Source organism: Phalaenopsis equestris, unplaced genomic scaffold (assembly GCF_001263595.1).
Source record: "Phalaenopsis equestris unplaced genomic scaffold, ASM126359v1 Scaffold000251, whole genome shotgun sequence".
NCBI lineage: Eukaryota > Viridiplantae > Streptophyta > Magnoliopsida > Asparagales > Orchidaceae > Phalaenopsis > Phalaenopsis equestris.
In genome coordinates this window covers 2,452,675-2,476,235 of record NW_018164693.1, presented here as the reverse complement: position 1 = coordinate 2,476,235, position 23,561 = coordinate 2,452,675, and the positions used below count along the sequence as shown (strand labels likewise).

Sequence of the window (23,561 nt, the reverse complement as noted above, 5' to 3'; positions counted from 1 at the left end):
AAAAAAACTATTAAATACGAATTACAGATGAGTGCATTTAGGGTATATTTAGGATGCACACCTACAAAAAATTCTTGTACTTAGCAGGTACACCTTAGAAACACTAATAATACCCCTAAAGTACACTCAATTTGCACCTATCTTATCCTTACATAATAATCTCTCTTACACATGAGGGCCACGGGTAAAAGAGCATATCGATCAAGAATAGCTCATGCTCGACTCGTTAAATAGCTCGTATTCAATGTCAAACATGAATAATATATTAAACCTTGAAAAAAACTCATGTCAAACACGAATAACTTATAATTATAATAAGCCAAATCCGAACTATGATATACGCGGATCGACTCGGTTCAATGATAAAGTGAAGAATCTCTTTCTAAGTATTGTTTAAAAGGTAAATGAACCTCTGAATATTTTGTTATAAATGAAAATAAGCTTGTGAGTTTTAAAAGCCAAACACAAGGCTATTTCAAATATATTTTGAACTTATTGAGCCAAATACATGCAGACTATTTTTGAGTCATTTTCAATAGAAGTCAAACACAACTAATTGAAAACTTGAGCTTGCTAAAATTTGATTCACTTACACCCCTACCCAACAACCAACCCCATGTATTATAGTTTTTAGAAGCCTCTTGAGATGCCTAACCAAGTATAATTTTTAAAAGCCTATCGCCCCTAAAGAAAATAAGAAGAAAAATTATATACATATCCCATAATTATTATGCAATTACATGTCTAATATTTATATTTGTTGATTCTAAATATGTAAGTTAGATCGTGCCCAAGGGATAAAATGTCGGGGACCGAGAAAAATAGATTGAGCGAGGGAGAGACGGAGAGAAAAGGAGATGAGGAGAAGCGGAAGATTGGCCCCCTCGGGGCGAATCGAGGTGTTCCCGGGCTCGTGGACTCATTATGTTACATAAAATGAAGATGTTACAAGTAGGAATCGAAAAAATACCCATTTATATGAAAGGACTCTCTTATTTATAGATGATAGGAAGATCAAAAGTAAATTACAATATTGTTCTTGCTTTAGAAAGAGTTGGTAATTGATATTTTAGTGTTTTGTGTTGGCATGTAATGCTCCTCATCAACAGTTGGATAAGTCATTTTGGAGTTTTTTCTGTTGGGGGAATCAAAGTTTCGACGGCTAGTCAAAGGAAAAGTCATAGTTGGGGGAAAAATCATTTGTTAAAGGAAAATTTCTCAGTTAGATGAAAAGTCTTTCGTTGAAGAAAAAGTGTTCTGTTGGAAAAAAAATCGGTGGAGGGTAGTCAATTCGACAAAAACAGATTGCAGATTGCATTGAGATCTATGCAGAATATTTTTTAGCACATAATATTCATAACAATTTAGTGTTAAAATTTATGCATAAAAAAGCATATTTATTTTTCTTAAAAATAATGATGTTTTGTTTTGTTTTGTTATGATGTTAGAGATTCAAATACTATATATAGAAATGTGAAAATTTAGATCTTAAATACATAAATAAATATAATAAGAAAAGTAGTTGATTATTAATTATTGACAGTTAAATCTATCTTTTTCATCAACACTTAAAATGGAATGTGTGTAAAATAAAAGTGTACGCGTTAGTTAGGGAAATCTCCCTAAAAAAAACCCTAATATCAGAAAAATTATTCAGTCTGAAGACCGCACGCATGGTTACCTGTGGTAGCCAATAAAAAAATTGACAGCTGGAGTTATGGCCCACTAGCGAAAAAATTGTTTTTACATCGCGACCCGGCCCGAGCCCCACCCAATATCCAAAAAGCGTCTATTTGTCACTTTCTGATCCCGTCAAATCATATATTTTGGCATTTTGGATCCCGCCAAATTGTAAATTTTTAGCTTTAATTCCTTTTAGGGTTCAGGAAATATTTTATTTTTCCATTTGCGTTCGTATTCAGCTAGGGTTCTTTCGATGGATTTCTCTCCCGACCAAGTAATATTGATGGAATTGCAAAATGATTGTGTGAATGATGCCAATGAGCTGAGCTTATTAGCTGAGGCCCGAACTGTTCCGCATGTGAACTTATTTCTTTCTATTTACTTGTACTATTAGGGTTCAGAGATGATTGAAATATTGTGGAGCTATTCTGGTTTGATTACTATATGATTTGATTGCAACATTACTGTTATGTTGGAGGATGGGTGTGTTGTTGACTAGGTATTATCATGATTTTTTGGTTAAGGGTTTAGAATCATAATACAACCAAAATAACAGCAAAATATCACCAGAAAGAAAAAACACTTATATTATATTAATATTATCATAATAACACCAGAATAACACCATAAAAACACTAAAATAAAACAGTCACTTTGAACTGTACATCTGTTTTATTATAATGTCATAATACAACCATAGTATATTTCATCTGTTTTGGTATTATCATGGTGTTATGTTGTGATTGTAAATAGTGTTATTTTGGTGTTATTATAGTTGTATTATAGTATTATTATTGTATTATTGGTTCTGAATAACATTTATGTTATTATGATATTTTTTATGTATTATTATGGTGGTAGTATGTATTATAGTATTATTTATGTATCGTTTCATCATAGCTTTATTGGATTTATGAATTGATTTTATTTATGCGTTATTTTTGTCATTCTAATGGTGATATATTAAAATTTGCAGTTCTCCGAGCCTGTAACTGTGTGCATTAATCCAATTGCGGAAAGGTTGCTTCGCACAATGGTTCATAATGAGAAGGAAGCCTATGAACAATATTGTGCATATGCACACGAAATTGGATTTACTGTGCGGAAGGACCACATTAGTTTTTTGTCAAATTCTAAAATGATTAAGGTAAAGGATTTCATTTATGGTAAAGTTGGTTTCAAGAAAGAATTGAATAACAATGTGACAGTGAAAGACAGAAGACGGGACACAAGGACTAGTTGTTCAGCCATGATCCGATATGTCGTCGATGTCGAAGGTAACTAGCCGGTTAAGAAATTTATAGAGATTCATAACCATCCTTTGGCGGCGGACTGTGACAAACATCTATTGTGTTCCAGTAGAAAGATGAGTGATATGAATGCAGAAGTGTTGAGATCGATGACACAATCAAGGATTAGAACAAGCGATGCATTTAATTTTCTGACTACAGAATTCGGGGGTGTGGAAAATCTTGATTGCACGAAGAGATGTGCTTATAATTTCATATAAAGAGAGAGAAAAAGTAAAATTGAACATGGGGACGTTAATTTTCTTCTACGATTATTCACTGAGAGGCAAGCTGAGGATACGATGTTTGCATAGGACGTCCAGATTGATGAGCAAGCTTTTTCTGGAGTGATGGGTCTTGCAGACTAGATTATGATTGTTTTGGAGATGTCATCATTTTCGACACTAGCTACCGTTTGAATAAGTATAATTTATGCTGTGCTCCTTTCGTCGGTGTGAACCACCACTGACAAAATGTTCTATTCGGAGTTGGCTTTTTGTCAAATGAAACAGTTGACTCATTCAAGTGACTATTTAAATAATTTATCTAGATAATGGATAACAAACATCCAATATCAATATTCACTGATCAGGATCAAGCAATGGCTAGAGCCACTAAAGAGTGTCTTCCACACACCAGATATAAATTATGCCAATGACATATTTACAAGAAATTATCTTCAAATTTACAAGAAATTATGAGCACCAAGAGAATCAATGAGCTTTTTTATAAATGCATGGGTAGATGCAACTCCGAGGAGGAGTTTGAAGAAACCTGGTGGACAATGATTCAGCTAGGAAATCTACATGTCAATGCTTGGTTGAATTGTTTGTACAATATCGGACATAAGTGGTCAACAACATTCAATAAGGAAATATTTGGGATGGAGATCATTTCAACGCAAAGAAGTGAGTCCACAAATAACATCTGTCATAATGCATCCAAGCCAACATGCATCCTCACTGAAAGTTTCTTAGGTCTTGAAAATGTCATGAAATCTTGGCGAATGAATGAGAATAATGAAGATTTTAAGTGTGAACAGTTCATAATTGTTCCCACTGTAAAAAGTAGTCTCGTGTTGAGGCAAGGTGCTTTAGTTTATACGAGGAAGATATATTCAATATTTGAAGCGGAGTTGTTACATGGTTTGTGTGGACTTGCTGTGGAGTGCTCAGCCAACGAAGATTCTAAATTTTACATCAGAAACTTAGATAGTGAACACACAAGCAGACCCTGGATTGTTAAAGTCGATAAAAGTAATTCTGAAATTACTTGCAATTGCAAAAAATTTAAAATGATGGGTTTATTATGTTCTCGCACTCTAAGGGTGCTTAGTCATAAGAATAAAACAAAGATCGTTGATAAATATTTATTATTACAGTGGTCTGTTTATGCAAAGAGGGATGTATATAACAGATATGGGTATAAACATCTGAAATATTTGCAAACATCACCAAGTTGCTCCAGTGGACTCATATATTGAACACACGTTCATAAATTTGCATACCGGATTAAATTTGCATACCTAAATTTGCATACCGGATCAGTATATTAACGCAAGATAATGAACTTGCTGAGAAAAATGTCTTGAAGATATTAAAGAAACTAACAATCGAATCAGAGGCCCTACTGAATGGGAGAGACCACCAGGAAATGTCAAGGTCAGAGAAGAAAAAGACACCGAATATACAACACAATTTGAACGACCCAACAAATATGCAGTCAAAAGGAATATCTAATGCAAGATTAAAAGGCTTTTGGGAGAAGAACAGAAGAGTAAAAAGTAAGCTTCACCAATAATATTAATAAACATGTCTTCCTACATGTTGATTTACAACTCCTTAACATGAAGCATTGTATTACAAGAAAGGACAAAGATGTTGGCTCAGGTCAAGATACATTTCATCCATCTCACCCAAACCTGTTTTCAATGTCGAATCAATATAGTCAGGTACATAACTTAATTCAAAACACTTTGTAATGTGTGAACTAATTTTGATTATAAGATTATACTTATTGACTTAGATTCATTTTTTGATTGCCCAAAATTAGGAGGAATTGCCTGCGTCACTGCCTACAGTCACATGTACAAGCTTATTTATGGACCTAAATGATATGTGAAATACCAAGAAATTCCAATGAATGAACGTTATTGTTTGTTATTGTGGAATTAATGTAATATTTACAGTACTAACAACATTTTTTGATGCAGTGTTGAATCTAAACCTTGATATTTTGATAATATTGATGCAGTACGAGTGGTATAAGATAGCATGCATTGAATATTATCAGATTATTACCATAATACAACCAGGATATAACAACGCTTGTTAAGGAATATTTTTTAGTTTGATTGGAATATTCCTTTGTTGTATTCTTCACTCTGTGGTCGTATCTTGGTTGTTCTGATGATATATTTATAATATTAAGTTGTTTTATATATTTCATTATAAAATGTGTGAAATAAAAAGCAAAAAAACCTTATAATCGTAATAATATTGTCGAAATACGACAAAAATAATAGAGATTTGAATAAAATATTTTGCTTGTTTTTTAAAACCTTCATTGAATAGCCTTTTTTGAATATTACCAAATATTACCATAATATTACCATAATACAACTAGGATACAACATCGCTCGTTAAGGAATAATTTTCGGTTTGATTAGAATATTCTTTTGTTGTATTCTCCACTCCACGGTCGTATCTTAGTTGTTCCGATGATATATTTATAATATTAAGTTGTTTTATATATTTTATCATAAAATGTGTGAAGTAAGAATCAATAAAACCTTATAATTATAACAATATTGTCTAAATACGACAATAATAATATATGTTAGAATAAAATATTTTGCTTGTTTTTTAAAGCCTTCGTTGAATAGTCTGCCTTGAATATTACCAAAATATTGTTGTAATACAACCACTATATAACAACGCTCGCAAAGGATATCCCGGTTTGATTGGAATATTCCTTTACTGTATTCTCCACTCCGCGGTCGTATCTTGATTGTTCCAACGATATATTTTTAATATTAAGCTGGTTTATATTTTTCATCATAAAATGTGTGAAATAAAAAGCAATAAAACCTTATAATTATAACAATATTGTCTAAATACGACAACAATAATATATGTTAGAATAAAATATTTTACTTGTTTTTTAAAGTCTTCGTTAAATAGACTGTCTTGAGTATTATCAAAATATTACCAAAATATTCCTGCAATGCAACCATAATATTACTATTATATTATAAGAATACGACGATAACAAAGGTAAAATTACAGTCATGACATCAAAAACATCAAGAATGATCATACAACCATAATATTACTATAATATTACAAGAATACGATGATAAGAGAGGTAAAATTACAGTCATGGTATAAAAAACATCAAGAATGATCATACAACCATAATATTATTATAATATTACAAGAATATGACGATAACAGAGGTAAAATAACAGTTATGACATCATAAATATCAAGAATGATCATACAACCATAATATTACTATAATATTATAAGAATATGACGATACTAAAGGTAAAATAACAGTTATGATATATAAAATATCAGGAATGATCATACAACCATAATATTACTATAATATTATAAGAATATGACGATACTAAAGGTAAAATAACAGTTATGATATATAAAATATCAGGAATGATCATGGAATCATAATATTACTATAATATTATAAGAATATGATGATAACAGAGGTAAAATAACAACCATGACATCAAAAACATCATGAATGAGAATACAACCATAATATTATTATAATATTACAAGAATACGACAATAACAAAGGTAAAATAACAACTATGACATCAAAAACATCATGAATGAGAATACAACCATAATATTACTATAATATTACAAGAATACGATGATAACAGAGTAAAATTACAATCATGCCATAAAAAAACAGTGCAAATAAATCTATTCTCACATAAAAAATACCCACAAAAAAATTTCATGAGCAACCTCTGCCCTAAATCTTGGCATCTTTGTCTGTCAATCCCGGTCTTCACTCCAATCACTTCTATAAATATTTCCTAATTTTTCCATAAATTTACAGACAAACATCCCACAATCAATATTATTGGTTTGTACTTGAACATGTTTAACTATTGACATTTGTCAAGTCTCAGGTTTAGCCCTAAAAGAATCTCCAGCATCTACTTGAAACTTTTTGACCTACAAAGTTTAATATTGATCAATGCATGGACTAAACTGGTGAAATTGCATGAGCATACTAAAATTGCACGGACTGATAGTATACTTACAAGTTCCTTGCACACGTTTTTATGCATCTGGTTGGATAATGAGTCGTAAATTTTCCACTTATCATCTAAATCCGCAAACAACAATACCCGTGTTGGTTGTTCGAAACAAGAATCATAATAATATCAGCTCCTTTAACTGCCTCCTTCGTGATATGACTCAAAAATCTTGCGGTGTTACCAATTTTATGATAATTCTGCATAAGATTACAAACTTATAATATATTCATATAGTTATTTAAATTTTAAATATGCTTAATCAATGATTATCCAATATAATGGTGATACATAAATATAAGGCCTGAAAAAAGATGGAGAAGCATTCCTCTTTCTGTCTAAAATCATGGCTTGGGCGTCAACATGGTCATTTACAATCATGTCATTGCACAGTAACTCTTCTGTTGCCCTGCGATCTATTAAAATGTCTCTAGTGTGCAACATAGTATCATCCCTGCATAATAACACAAAATCTTTGTGAGCCTTTCATCTAATATAAAAGCAATACATTATAAAATATGAAGATTACTCACATATTCGTGTATTTTGACATAGTTTGATCAATCACTATCTATGTTTCGGTTGATATCATAGATCTACTAGGATAATTTATCTGGGAGTCTGTTGGAAGATGCTAAAAAAAATTTTGTATAACATTTAAAATACATAGGTAATTTAGATGATATAAAAAAATATATAACAAACTTTTTCCAAATATCACATTGACAACATCGTGTTGATCTCCTAAAGTTGTTAGTTTCAGGACAACTAGTCCTTCTACTTCTTTGTCTTAAATTATTTGTTGTTCCTCTGCAATGGGGGCTGTTAGTTCCAGTACTACTGCTCCTTCTACTTCTTTGTCTATAATTGATTGAATGCTGCCGTCCCGGACATTCGTATGTACAACGACATCTTCATCAAGCAACATAGGCTCAACGGCTTCTCTTATTAGTTTTCTTCTCTTGAACTCAAAAGCAGTGAAAGGAAAACTCAATTTCTGCTTTCTTCTACTCTGTCTGCCCTTAACCCTTTGGATTAAGCTCGGAACGGACCATTTATGGGAGCCATTAACAGTGTCTCTTTCAACAAGGGAGGTTTGTTGGGTTCCCTCTTCTCCCACAAGAGACAACTGATGTGCTCCCTCTTCTCCCACAGGAGATGATTGCTGGGCTCCCTCAATGTTCTCCTGGGCTCCCTCTTCTCCCACATGAGACAACTGCTGTGCTCCCTCTTCTCCTACAGAAAACGATTGGTGGGCTCCCTCAATGTTCTCCTGGGCTCCCTCTTCTCCCACATGAAACAATTGGTGGGCTTCCTCAATGTTGAACTCATTATATACAACATAACATCATGAGGACTTCCAAATTCCAAAATGAGGGGAGGCTGGTTGGGCATCATCTACTCCCACCTCTTCACCTTTATCAGTTGAAATATTTTCAGATTTATCAATCTTATTTGTAGCACCGACATTTGCCCCTGCAAACTTGATACTCCAACAACTATCATGTTCGGGGTTCCTTGAAATTTAGTGAACCATTTCTCTTGGCCTTCAGAAGCTCAATTATTGATTCCATGTTTTTATTCATTTCGGTGTACATTGTCTACGGGGCAATGTCGCTGGAAACAACTGGCCCCATATCAAATGATACAATTGCTTTTGGTCTGCCTTGGAATTCTGGTGCTGCAACTGAACCGGGTAATCCTTCATTTGGATTTAAGAGCAGATCGAGCTCATCCTCTTTCAGATCCAAAAAAATGATCATGAACCTGCAATTTATTTAAAAAAGAAACGCTTTAATCCTTAAAACTCTCAAATAAACATAAGATTTTATTTTTTAATAACAATTAAATGTAACTTGCATGTTCAATATTCAGTCTCTTAAAGACTATATCAATCTGTGATGAGTTCCAACTTACAGTTGTTGGCCACCTCAACATTCGAGATCTGGCCTTAAGAGTGGCAAATGTAACCAAAGAAGTGTGCTCATAAAACCAGAGCTGTGTAAAAGAAAAGTCATAATTAACTTTGCACAAATAAAATAAATATTTTTTGACGTTTATGCGAGAAACAAACCGTTAGCAAAAAAAATCATTTATATATCCCAAATGTCGGTTCTGCCTTATTTTAATAGCTATTGTATTAATTTGTTCAATAAGGAATTCACAGAGCGCTACAAACCAATTAAATGAAGAAAATGTATGTATATTCTCGTCAAATATGTAAAGTCCTTTGGATACACTGAAATTGCTGGAAGGAAAGAATAAATTTGATAACAAATAATTTATATACAATAAATTAAAAGTGGTAGAAGACTCCCCAGTTCCAAAATATCATTCCTCATTTGGCGGGCATCCGCACCACATGATGGAACTTTCTTCCAAACTTTACTTTGGCACTTCTCCTCTATTTGGCATGCCGATCAAAAGAACAACATCATCAGGATTTATTCTCAGATCTTTCCCACCCATTATGAATATCATTCTTTCATGTTGCCAACATTGCAATATTTGCAGTGTCGGGACATTGTCCTGGAAATAAGGTGAAAGAGCAAAAAACTGATCAACATTCATCATTTTCAGCTCATTCATGATGTCTTCAGATATGTCTGGCCTGACTTTATTGAGCACATCTCTCACAACATACGACTGACATCTGCAGCTCATGGACCTTGTGTTCACAAACCTACATAAAACAAAACAATGCAAACTAATATTAGTTATATTTAGGTAGTATAAATGAAATTATTATAGTATTATTTAGATATTATTCTGACATTATTTCGGTTGTATAAATGATTTTCAGGCTTTATTCAATCTTCTTCAGGTATTACTAGAGTAATATTTCAGTAATATTTAGGTAGTGTTAAGTAGTGTTAATTTGATATTATTTAGATAATATTCATGTGATATTAGGTATTATTTCAATAGTTTTAGTTTGATACTATTATTAAAATTCATGTTTTATTCCGATGTTATTCAAGTATTATTATGGTAATATTAGGTGAACTTTTGATTTGTTACTAAAAAACAATAAGTATAAGCCAAAACACTACTCAAGTATTACTCAAATGCTACTAAAATACTACTCAAATATCATCCGAAAATAGTCACTTTGAACTAATTACCTGAATGATTGTTACTCAAATACTACTAAAAAATTACTTCAATACTATATAGATGAATTTCTACACTCTGTTAATATTTTTGTCAATGAAAGTGCAACCAACAAAATAAAATTTAACTGGATGAACCTTTTTTAATTTCCTTCTTCTTATGCTCTTTCGCTTCATTTTTCTTGCGTTTATCAGTCTCCATTGTCGATTCCTCTTCATTCTCCATTATCAACGGCCCTCCCGTCTCCATTCTCTCAAGGCTCTTTCCGGTTTACATCTGCATGGGCTCAGATTTCATCTTGGTAAAGAACAATCGCGATTTTACTTCGGCCGACAAACAACAAAAACCTTCAGCTTTTCTGAATCCAAAACCTTAAACGATTGTAGAATGAATGAAGGTGCTCTGCAGGCTCAGGCGACGTTTAGCTTTTCATTGATCTAAAGTTTTAGTGAAGCGCGTGATTTAACTTTTAGGTGTTTCGGGCCGAGCTCGGGTCAGGCCACCCCGTAGTTAATCAGAAATTTTATTCTTTAAATTATGGGCCCGCAGGTGTTTCATTTTCACTTGACACGCAACGTGTCCGCATAGAAATCCGACTTCTAATCGTCTCCCTTCGTTCTCAATCCGAGCTCTCCGGTAACGCAATCGCATCGAAGACGAGAAATACCGAGGTGATTCCTTTCTCAAACTGTAGTCATCTTCGATCTCTCTTTACTTCTCGCCATTCTCGTTTCTGTTTACTCGGTTAAAATGCTTTAAGTTCGGCTAGGGTTTCACTCTCACGCGTGCCTCGCTTCAGTTGGAATAGCCGAGAGTATTGTGAGAACTCTCGTTTTCTCTGATTGATTCTCTTGGAAACGAACAATCATGGACATGCCTTTAGGCGTTTTGGCTTTGCGTGTGCATGTATGCGGAGGTATTTTGTTTGCGGGGTGTTCGGAGATCATAGTTTCAAAGGCAACTTTTTTGTTCAAATTGAAGACCATATTATTCATCTTCGTTTTGGATTTCATTACATAGGAAATCAAGTTAAGCTGCATTTCAATTATTTTAGATATACATCGTGCAGGATGATTTATTGGGAAATTGGTATACATAGCACACAATTCTTATGTATTTACATATCTCACACCTAATATTTCTATTTACATAATAGCAATTTGGTGCTTTAAATCTATGTGTGAAGATGTGCACTTCACTTTTAAGAAATGATAATTGTGCTAGTTTTGATGTGATATAAAATATTTGAGTGCTATGTGTGTAGATGCCAAATTTTAGTTGTGAAATATGAAAATGCATAAGAATTGTGTGCTATGTATGTAAATGCATCATTTTACGATATTGAATTTGATATATCTAATATTGATTCTTATCCTTATATTTACCATGCAATGAGTGCGAGCTCTACAAGAAACAACTTATCTGCATATTGCTTGTGGTAATACATGTTTATTTTTCATCATTGGCTAGTCTGAATGATCTCTAAGGTCGAAACATATCAAAATTGCAGTTTTCACTTTTCAGGGTGCCATGATCTAGTTTATTGATGTAAAAATTGGTTTTTTTTTGTTATTTATTTTTTTATTTTTTGCTTACGTGGATTTAGGTTAGTTGAGTGTTTACATATTGGTAGTTGTAAAATGAGAAGGCCAGGGCATTATGGGGATGCTGGTGTGAATCCTATGATGGCTGCACAGATGCAACATATGTCAGCTCAAAGAATGCAGTATAACTCGGGTGTGGGAAATTTTGCGGGACATGCCGGTGAAGAACATCAATATATGCCTTCAAAAGCTGAGAGGCAGTGGCAATGGGAAGTGGATGGTTCTAAAGGAGCGAAGTCCATGTCGCCTGATATGTACAAGTCAGGTACGTTCAAAGTTTTATGGGTAAAATCTACAACATCTTTGCATTAGTGACAGTCATTTCAATGTTGATTAACAAGAATTCCATATCTCAAATTTATTATTTTGTTCTCACTTTTGTGTTTTTGAGTTGGGATATTATTTAGGGAAATTTACATACATAACATTCAATTCCTATGTATTTACATATCTCACTCTTAAACTTCAAATTTTACACACATGCTACCTTTAAAAGTTGTATTTCAGTTTTTAAAAGTTGGTTGTATTTTTTATGCCATATGAAGGATTTGTGTGGTATAGATGTAAAACCGTAATGTTTAGGTGTTAGATATGTAAATACATAAGAATTAAGCGCTATATATGTAAATGTTCCTGCTATTTAATTTCTCATATGTTATAGGTTGAAGTTAGCTCTACTAATTCTAGTTTGTTATGTTGTTCAAACCTTAAAGTTGATGTTCATTAGCAATGCAATTCGCATGTATTGATTCTTAATTTGTTTCCTAGTTTATTTTTAGTGTAAAAATATGTCTTTGGCGCTGGCTTTTATATGAATATGTGTCTTCTAGTCTTTGAATATTCTGTCAGGTATGAGCCATTATTTCATGGTTTTAATCAGACTTATTAAATTTCAATCAACATGCATATTATATAAAATCATTGCTATAATGTGAAGTGCTCGCTATTGCACATTTCTGCCTTTCTTACTTGTGCCTTTCTATCTTTTTTTTATTTGCAATAATACCTTTTTTTTCTTAATTTTGTTGGGTCCTCGAAGCATTTTAATAAATTGGATTTATGAAGGTTTGATATTTTTAGGAATTCAAAAGGATTGAATTGAAACATATTCCTGACGAATGTTGAGAAGTTTTTTATTTTAGTTAGGATTGATTACTGAAATAAAATTTAATTTTTCGTTGTGTATGTTATTGTTGGATGTGAGTTCTTTGAGTGCTTTACATGTGTAGTTCCTCTCTTTCAAGTAATTTCTATTCTTGTTGATGCCTTTTAACATGGTTTGTTAATGGTTTGCATGTTTATTGGGACTCTATCATGTAAGATGAATGTTGGATTTGTAAACTTGATTCTTGTTGAAATTTTTTTTTCATCGCTTTTTTTCTTGTTGAATTTCAGATTTATGTGATTATTAAGTTATTTTTGCTACCTTACATCAAAAGTGACAATTTTTTTTAGTAAAATTATGAATTATGATCTTTTTTTGTCCTCATCTTCTATATTATCCTTGGTTTCATTAGAAACCTTCTATCACAATAATATTGGCGCTCATGATTGCGTCTTCATATCGACTAAGAGGGCATGATACGAAGGTCAATAAAATTTAATGAAAGACACAACAAAAATAAAAATGAGAAAGTCATGATTAGGCACGCACACAACTATATGAAGATTTAAATTAAGTTCATACATTCACTCAGAGCTATGATTTTGAGAATGTTCCCGTCATATTGATGATTTGGAATACTTATGTACGTGTTACCATCCATCTACTTTTGTAGGACTTTATTTTACTAAGTTTAAATTATTAAGTTGTGCTCAATAATTTTGACAAGATATTTGTTTTGCTTAAAAATTAGTTAAACCCATGCAGGGTGGTGGAGAGCATCAACTTGTAGAGAAACATCTATCATTTGTTTAGTTTAGAAATCAACTTAATGAATAATTTAAGCAATTTAAACAAATTTTGTATGATATATGAATACTGTGATAAGTTTATGAGTCTAATAGCAAAACATCATTCATCTCAATACTATTTTTTTATATAGAATTTTTGTTTCTTTACGTTTCTGAGGCTATAAATTGAAAATGGATTGAACAAAAATGCACCAAAATTTAAATTCCACTATTGAGCAAAAATGCACCAAAATGGGCGAGGTTTTGATTTACTCGCTCTACTACTTGAAAGAATTTTATGCAAAAATAAACCAAGCGATCAGTAAAATAAATCTCATTAAAGTCCCTGCAGAAAAATCTTTACTGTTCCTCTCAAACGTGCCAGCCATGCACTAACACAAAGTCATGCATGATCAAACTCGAACATATCCTATTGAGAAAATGTTTGTTCTCGAATATTCTTTCACAGATGAATGTGATAAATATTTAGAATTTTATTTGGATTCTTTTAATGGCGTGGAGCTTAATTTTAAAAATTCATTGGCACATCTTCTTTAATCTGCATCTAAATATGATTTTAAGCATGTATTTGAGTTTGATTTGAGTTAGTATGCAATTTTACAAAATTCAGATTCATAATTGTGCTAGAATTTATCCATGAACTCGAGAAATCGAAGTTGAAGCTGAGATCGATTACAAGGCTAATCATCCCATAGAAAAAGAACTTTAATATAGTTGAAACTAAGCCTGTAGAACACATTGACTCTATTATTGAATATGAAGTTGAGCAAGTTGCCCTGTTGTAGCTGGAGAGTTCTTTGGTTTATTTTTTTATGTATAAATAAATATATTATGCCTATTGAATGTGATAAATCTGGACGACCAATTTAACTATTGATGTAAGTTTTAACAAAGTTATTATCATAATCAAATTAAAATTCATTTTGTTTTTCGATATTTGTTTCTTGACTTAGAAATTCTTAAAGAGAGATATAAGGAGAATATAAAATCACATCATTGTTTCATTGATATTTTTTTTATATCAAAAGCCAGAAATGAAACTTAAATTTCAAACATGGGTTGAGCATGGAAGTGTGTAAATCATCTCCATTAATATTTGGGGGCAATTACGTTCATACCACATAATTCTTATATATTTATGTATTAAACACCTAAAATTTCATATTTACGTATATACCACGTAAATTTTTGACATTGCATAAAAATACCACTATTATTAACTTTTTGAAAGTGAAATACAAATTTTCATGCGTAGGTTTTGACATCGAAGTGTTATAAATGCAAATATCAAACCTTAATTCTTAGATATGTAAATGCAAAAAAAAAAAAGTGTGGTATGTATGTAAATTTCCCTAATATTCAAGTCAAATGGCATAGCTTTATTTAACATGTTTATTCGTTCATTTGGGCATTTTATAGTTGCGTGGCTTGCATGTTTTCAATTTTTTTATCTTGTTGTACAAAGATATGATATAAATTATTTTTAGTAATCATTTGGACACATATTGCCATTACACTACTTTTATTAACTGTTCATATTGAAAAATGTTGGAGAAAATCATATTATCTTAGTTCTCATTAATCAAATTCCTTATATAAGGAATGTTAGGGCAAATTTAATTACAATCATTACAACTTACCAAAGATAAACTGACTCAAGAAGGAAAGAACTATGAAAATAAAAAAATGAATAATGCTAAAATAGGAAACACAAAATTTCACACTCTCCCTCAAGTTAGGTCATAAATTTTGTAGAGGCATGGCTTGTCATTAAAATAAGTGAAGCCTCTTAGAGGTAGAGATTTAGTGAAAACATCAGCGGTTTGAAGATAACTCAGAATCTAGATTATGTGAATAAGGCATCCATTGACCTTTTTAGGGATAAAATTTCTATCAATCTCAATGTGTTTGATTCCATCATGATGCACATGATTCTTTGCAATGCTAATGACGACTTGACTATCACATAACATTTTTATGTGATTGACTGTGGAGTATATCAACTCACTTAGTAATCTAGTGGAGCTTGATCCACATTCTTTCACAAATTCTAAAAGCAAGTGCTCAATACTCAAATTCTACACTACTTTTAGAAACCACTGTTTGTTTTTTGCTTCTTACTTCTTGCTCTTTCAGGTGACTAGATTTCCCCAGACATAGGAACAATACCCAGAAGTGGGTTTTCTATCCGTGAGTTCTCATGCCCAATTAGCATCAATGTAAACATCAACCTCTCTTTTGTCTGATTTCTTAAACAATATTGCTCTATCAGGGGTTTTCTTAAACAATCTCAATATTATGTAAACCATCTCAAATTGTTCTTCATTCGAACTTCGTATGATGACTTATAATGTCGACAAAGTAAGCGATATCAGATCTAGCGTGCGACAGGTCAATAAGCTTACCCACTAATATCTGGTTTCTATTTTTTCTCACAAATATCTTTTCTTCTCCTGAATGTAGCTTTTTGTTGAAGTTCATAGGACTCTCAGCTGGTTTTTAATCCCAACATTTCTGTTTCTTTTAGTATGTCTAGAATGTACTTTTCCGGGATAATACCCATCTTGGAATTGACCTCTTCTTTGCCCTTAAAGTATCTCATCGTTGCTAGATTCGTAATTTGAAATTCAATGGTATGAACCTGCTTGATCTTCCCAACTCTTTTCTCATTGGTTAGGATTATATTATGTACGTAAACAATGAGTATAACTTTTTTACCTTCCTTTGTATAGTTTATGAATAGTATATGCTCTGCTTGACATTTTAATCTCAACATTTCTGTTTCTTTTAGTATGTCTAGAATGTACTTTTTCGGGATATCACAATACCCATCTTGGAATTGACCACTTCTATGCCCTTAAAGTATCTCATCGCTGCTAGATTCGTAATTTGAAATTCAATGGTATGAACCTGCTTGATCTTCCCAACTCTTTTCTCATTGGTTAGGATTATATTATGTACGTAAACAATGAGTATAACTTTTTTACCTTCCTTTGTATAGTTTATGAATAGTATATGCTTTGCTTGACATTAGATGTATCTATTAGATCTTATAATCTTGGCAAACTTGTCAAACCAAGTCTTTGAAGATTATTTGAAGCCATAAAATGGCTTTCTTAGTTTACAAACCAAATGTTAATTTGAGTAATTTTTTAATCATAGTGAGATTTTCATGTACACTTCTTTCTCATGATCTCCATTCAAAAATGCATTCTTGATATTGAGTTGATACAATTTTTATTTTTTGTTCATTACAAAGGAAAGAACTCTTACTATATTTAACTTGGCCATTGGAACAAATGCCCTTGATAATATATTCCATAAGACTAATCAAAACTCTTGACCACCAAACTAGTTTTGAACCTTTCAATGCTCCCAGCTGCTTTGTAATTGACATTGAAGGCTCATTTACACCCAACATGACTTTTATATAGAGGAAGCGTTGTAAAGATCTATTTGCCATTTAAATCAAGTACTTGGGTTACTTCTTCAACTTTCATTCTTCATTCTGGAGTTGGAAGTGCTTCATGAATAGACTTGAGTATTTACACACCATCTAGATTATATACAAAAGGTTTATAAGTTTATGATAACTTTTCATAGGCAACATAATTTTGCATAGGATAATTTGTGCAACTTTCCCTATCTTCTCCACTAGATTTCACTTCTCTCTGAACTTCAAAGATGTGTGAAGTTATGTTTGGTTGTGAACATTATTGTGGTTGCATATTATTTTTATCCAACTCGATGAATATCTTTTTTCTAGTATACACACAAAGTTCCTTGTTGTCAATCTTATATTGGAAGTTCTCGATTGGTGGAACTTGGTAAACAAGATGGTTATAAGGAAAGAGAATAGACTATAATGACTCTAGATCAATGTCAGTATTCAATGTAGTATCCCAAGTTTGATATTCACCCGGACTCTCCCCATGAATATCAAATTTGGGGTGGTAGAGTTGGTTTTCAAAGAAGGTAACATCCATGTGGTTATAATTTTTTTTTTGTAATAGGAGAATAACACTTGTACCCATTTTTGTTAGAAGCATACCCAAGAAAGATACATTTAATGGATTTTGATCAAAAGTTGTACGATTTTGTTGGTGAATTGGATAAAAGAGAATTATTTTTAGAGGAAGATTGGATAAGAAAAGTTTGATATGAGATTATTTTTTCATCACAATATCGAGATTGACTTTGAATTAAAGGACCATGCTTGTCATTCTATTAATAAGGTTGGTGGCTGTGAGCACGATATCTCCTCAGAAAACTTTTGGGACATTGTGAAAAAGCATTATAGGCCTATATACCTCAAGGAGGTGTCTATTCTTCTTCTCAACTATTCCATTTTGCTGTGAAGTTTCAACAAAGGAAATCACATGGATAAATTTGCTCTTTGCAAGGTAGGTTTCGATGATAAAATTGGAGTATTTCTTTGCGTTATTGGTTTTATGGATTTGAATTTTGCATTTAAATTTAGTGGAAATCATATTACGGAAAGGCTGAAAGATTTGTATAGTTTCAAAATTTTCTTTAATAAAAAATATTCAATTCGTCCTAGTATGGTCATCTATAAAATAGATAAACCATTTGGCTCCATTGATGGTTTTCAATTTTGATGATTTCCAAGTGTCACGGTGAATGATTGAGAAAAGATGTGAAGGTTTGTGCTAGGACATGATAGACATGGTGAGTATGTTTAGCCAATTTGCCTGAGTCACGTTGATAAAATTTTGATTTTTTATTAATAAAGAGATAAGGGTATGTTTTTGCAACATAATTAAAATTAGGATGGCTTGGAGGACGATTTCATAAAAGAAATTGACTTTCAACAGAATCAAGCATAACAAACTCAAGAATATGACAAGAGAACGAGGAAGAAGACACTTATGTGTTAAGAAAATTACTTTCTTAAGCAAGTATAAAATTTTGATGCAATTCAACTCTGTGGATCACTTTCTCCGAATCCACCAACTTAAAATTCACAAGTGTTATAATAGAATTTAGTAATACAGTTCAAGTCTTGAGTAAGATTACGAATTGACAGTAAATTGCTATATAATTGAAAAGCATATAGCACAAAAGAGAGTTGAATATCTTTGGAGACTTTCACTTCTCATTTCTCAACAATTTTAGAGTGTGCTCCATGGACAAGTCTTACAACTTCGGAGTTCGTAAACTCTTGGTAGTTAGTGAGAGCTTGAATATCTCCAGTCATGTGATCAAAACCATCTGAATCTATTAATCAAGGTAGAAATCTTCTGCTATCAACAATATAAGAGTAGGATATAATACATTGTTGGATCATCAAGTTGGTTGGCCGCTCAGTTTTGCTCGAAAGAAGTTTCTTCAGTTGTTTCCTTGTGAAAGGGCTACGGTTAGTCAACCCTTCAAAAGAGTTAGCAATATAGGCCATGTTGTCTTGGTCTTTCCTCTATTGCTGAAGTTATCATTTTGCAGATTTTTCACATAATTTTCAGCACTTATTGTTTGTGTGATAAAGTTTCTTGCAATGTTCACACAAGGGACGATTTATCTTCGGAGTGGCACTCGACGTCTTCATACCGTATTTGGTCATAAACCCTATGTGTATTTAAGGTTGCAGTTTGTCACAGAGACGAAGTTGGTCATAGCTGCTATGGGAAGAAAGGTATGATGAGTCTGTTGCTGCTACTGTGGTAGGAGAGAGGTCTGATGGCCGCTGTCGTTGCTGCTACGGCGATGACTGCTATTGCTAGAAGAAAGGTCCGGCGACAACAAGGTCAACAACGGAGGGCTTGCGGATAGAATCCAACAGAGAATTGCCTGCAACAAGAAGGAATCGGACTGTCGTGTAGATCTGGCGGCAAGGATCTTACTAGGGATGGCCTGTAAGTCAGGATTTCTGACTGCAAGGAGGAGTCAGGAAGGGACTGCATTCTTGCTGAAGGGATTTCGACGGCTGTCAGAAGAAGTTCCTGTGACCGGAATGAATTCCTGTGGTTGTTGTTCTCTCGCAGGTTTGGTATTTCCACTAGGAGAAAGTCTAACTTGGATTTTCACTGGACAATCCAAAGAAGGAGAGTTGGGATTTGTAACTTGGTTTTGATACCATGGAGGAAGAGAGACAAAATTGTATTATGCTATTTCTCTATAATCAAATTATAATTCTTCTTCTAATATAAAAAGGAACGACTAGGACAAACTTAATTACACTCGTTACAGCTTATCAAAGATAAACTGAAGAAAGAAAGAAATATGACCAAAAAGAAAAGGCGAAAAAAAAACTGGAAATGCAGAATTCCACACCTATTTTTTGCATGATTTGCAAGAGTTTTTTTGATGTGCATGAGCGTGTTAAGGTAACCTAACAATTAATTATATCAATTATAAATTTGTATAACCATGTGTTGTGGATTTTAAACCAGGAAATAGGGTAATCGTGTTTTTAAATCTAGCAAGGTTTCCTACAAGAACTGAATTTTTTAAGGCGAGCTAAATGATGCAAATCTGTGAGTTTGTGTTCATTGCGAATACATTTTTTCTGTATTGATTTTTAGTTTTTTTTTCTAGTTTATTTCAGGTTGAAAAGCATGTTTATGATGTTAAATCTTATACAAGGTTACAAACGAGTATGCTCCCTATAATTTTTTAAGTCTATTAAGTCTTAACTTATTGTTGCATGGTTTTAACATAGGGAATTTACATGCATACTACCCAATTGTTATGTACTTGCATATTTAACACTTAAATATTTATATTACATGCATACCACTTGAATTTTTAACATCACATCAAAAGTTTCACCATCATTATATTTTTAAAAGTGAAATAAACCTTTTCATGCATCAGTTTATGACGCCTAGATGGTGTAAGTATAAATATCAAACTTTGGGTGTTAGATATGCAAATGTATAAGAATTGTGTGGTATTTATGTAAAATTCCCTTTAACTTGCCCCATTGAATTCGAATCAACACATGAAATTTAGGATTATTAGTACAATGTGAATTATTAATTACAGGCCATTATTATTCCTATTTCTCCACTAATTGATGCTGCAATATTTTGCCTTGATTACTACATTTCACCTTATCGTTGCTCAATGTCATTGTCTAGGGCTGTCAAAACAGCTCGTTGTTTGCGAATAGTTCGTGTTTGGCTCGTTAAGAAGCTCGAGTTCGATTCATTCGGTAAGCAAACCACTGAATATGAACAATTTTTTTGTGCTCGATATATAAGCGAGGCAAACATGAACACAGATCTGTTCGCTCTTTTTCGGCTCGATTTGACTTGGAATAATTAAATTAAAAATATAATTCACTGCAAGGCTACAAAGATTTATAATCAATTAAAATTGTTAATTAAAAAATCAAAATAAAAGTATATTGAATTATATTTAAATAGTTTTTAATATAAATAATTAGATTTAAATCTCTCCCAACTCTTGGCATCCTACTGCTGCGATTGTTGGCGAACAACTCGTGTTCGTCTCACTAAGTAAACGAGTCAAATACAAATAAATTTTTTGTGTACGAAATATAAACGAGCCGAACATGAAAAGTGGTATTTTTTTAATGAGCCAAACATGAGTTGAACCTAGGCTCACTCATGTTTGGCTAGTTTACACCAGTGTTATTGTCTTCTCCTTGTCACAACTTCTCTTTTTATTTGGTTGGGTCCTTAAGGCTATACATGAAATTTGGTTTATGGAAATATTGCCATTGTTTGAATTCAAATGGTGTAAGTTGAAGGTGACTGCTTTCATTGAATTGCATATGATTGAGAGTATATTTTATTTTTATGGCTTAAAGAGCACTGGTGGAAGGGTTGTAATGATTTTTTTTTTTTTTTTGTTGACAACTATTGATAGAAATTTGTAGAGCCAACATAATTGATGGGAATCACTATTTGTAAATTGTTGCAATTATTGCTTTCCAGAATTAACTTTATCATTCTTTGCTTTCTCTTTTGGGTTTTATTTCATTCTTCTAGATTAATTAAAGGAAGATTTGCATACATACCGCTCAATTCTTATGTATTTAGATATCTACCACCTAAACTTCAGTTTTTACATACAGGACACATTCCCTACGCATGAAAAGGTGTATTTCATTTTTTAAAAGTTAAAAACAATTATATTTTTGATGTGATATTAAAGATTTGAGTGGTATTTAATTGTAAAAAGCAAAGGTTAGGTGTTAGATATTTAAGTACTTAAGTATTTGTTGGTATATATGTAAATGACCCTTAATTAAACTGTTCCCTTATTGGCTTATCAAACTTATGGCGATCAAAATTTCGAGATTTAGGTCAAGTAAGCGATGCTTCTCGATCGGCGTATCAAGGTCAAAGACCAGACTCCAAAGTTGGATTGGAGAAACAAATGGCTAGAGATCCAAGAGAAAATAAAGAAGTTGGCTATGAGGACAGCAATCATCCCCAGACATTTGAGGGCCTGGAAGAGAAATTCCTTGAGGACATCATGAAATTAACCAAAGAACAACAGGAAGCTGAAGACAAGGAAAATGCCAGACACAGAGATGTAAATTCAATCTTTTTTTTCTTTCAATTCTTTTTGCAAATTCAACCTGCATTAAATTTGGAGAAAATTGTCAAAATAGTCCCTAACTCTTTGCAACAGGTCAATTTAGTCCTAGTGTTTATAAAAATGTCAATTTCGTCCACAAACTCGTCTAATAAAGGATTATTTCAACCTCAATTTAAGGAGTCTGGAGACTAATTTGACATTTTTATTGACTTTGGGATTAAAATGACCCCAGATTAATAGTCTGGGGACCAATTTGACACATTACTCTTTAAATTTGGCTTCTATGATTGATTTTCTACATTGTTTTAGAGACTGAGTGAGATTAATAAGCAATATCAAGAAAAACTGGCGACGATTCGGGCTCGGCAGGCTACTCTCAGAGACGAGTATCTCCGCAAGGAATCGCAGGTTCGTCATAAGCAGTATCAGCAGGCTAACATAAGCAACTATCATCCCAATGAGGCTTATGCCTATGGCTCTGTCGCTACTCCTGCTGCTGGTCATGGAGATCCGCATCAGGCTTATGGCCGAGGTAACTTCGACGCTTATGGAGAACGGACTGAGTTCGGCGGGGGTGGTCGGAGCCGTGAGTTTGATTCTCGAGGGCAGTATCCTGGCGGCCGATCTTATAGTTCCGGCGGCGGACGGTATTATTGAGAAAGTTTTGTGGAGCTTAGAACAGTGAGATCTTCTTTTCTTCCTCATATGAACTTCATGAAAGCTATATATATATATTGAAGCAGTGGTAATTAGCAGCCGTGGTTTCTCAAATGTCGAACACAGTTCTCTGTGTAGTTCTATTGTGATGTTTTACTGAAGATAATGTTTTTAAAGATTTACAGAAGCTTTTTGGAAGTGAGTTATTGTTTTTCAGTATGAAGTAGAAAGCATTGTGAATGGTTTTTTTGGAAGATTTATATGCATACCATGAATTTCAATTTTTACATGCATGCTATTTTAATTATGCATTAGGTGTATTTCATTTTTGAAATGTTAAAATGGTGGAATTTTTGAAATGGTGTGAAAGATTTGGGCGATCTTAATGCAAAAAAAAGTGAAGTTTAGCTGTTGCAGAAGCAAATACAGAGGAATTGGGTGGTATTCTGTTGGCCCAATATCATTGTAAAATCAGGT

General features: G+C 32.8%; 1 protein-coding gene across 3 annotated transcripts; it reads left to right on the top strand.

The window, feature by feature from the left end:
* Window positions 1–10,956: 10,956 nt before the first annotated feature.
* On the top strand, window positions 10,957–23,282 carry LOC110024299. 3 transcript variants are annotated; one of them, XM_020724180.1, is made up of 5 exons: window positions 10,957–11,051; window positions 11,150–11,296; window positions 11,987–12,249; window positions 22,189–22,421; window positions 22,737–23,282. In XM_020724180.1, the coding sequence occupies exons 2-5, from the start codon at window positions 11,289–11,291 to the stop codon at window positions 23,082–23,084; spliced, it is 852 nt and encodes a 283-aa protein (XP_020579839.1). In that variant the 5' UTR covers window positions 10,957–11,051; window positions 11,150–11,288; the 3' UTR covers window positions 23,085–23,282. The 3 variants fall into 3 exon arrangements, with proteins under 3 accessions (XP_020579839.1, XP_020579841.1, XP_020579840.1); XM_020724182.1 differs by lacking the exon at window positions 11,150–11,296 and having other exon boundaries at window positions 12,029–12,249; XM_020724181.1 differs by lacking the exon at window positions 11,150–11,296.
* The last annotated feature ends 279 nt before the right edge of the window (window positions 23,283–23,561 follow it).

What these genes read in the sequence shown, in the direction of transcription:
- LOC110024299 (XM_020724180.1), top strand. An exon ending in GCCTGATATGTACAAGTCAG is followed by an intron (nt 12,250 to 22,188) that starts GTACGTTCAAAG and finishes TTCGAGATTTAG; the next exon opens with GTCAAGTAAGCGATGCTTCT. An exon ending in AAAATGCCAGACACAGAGAT is followed by an intron (nt 22,422 to 22,736) that starts GTAAATTCAATC and finishes ACATTGTTTTAG; the next exon opens with AGACTGAGTGAGATTAATAA.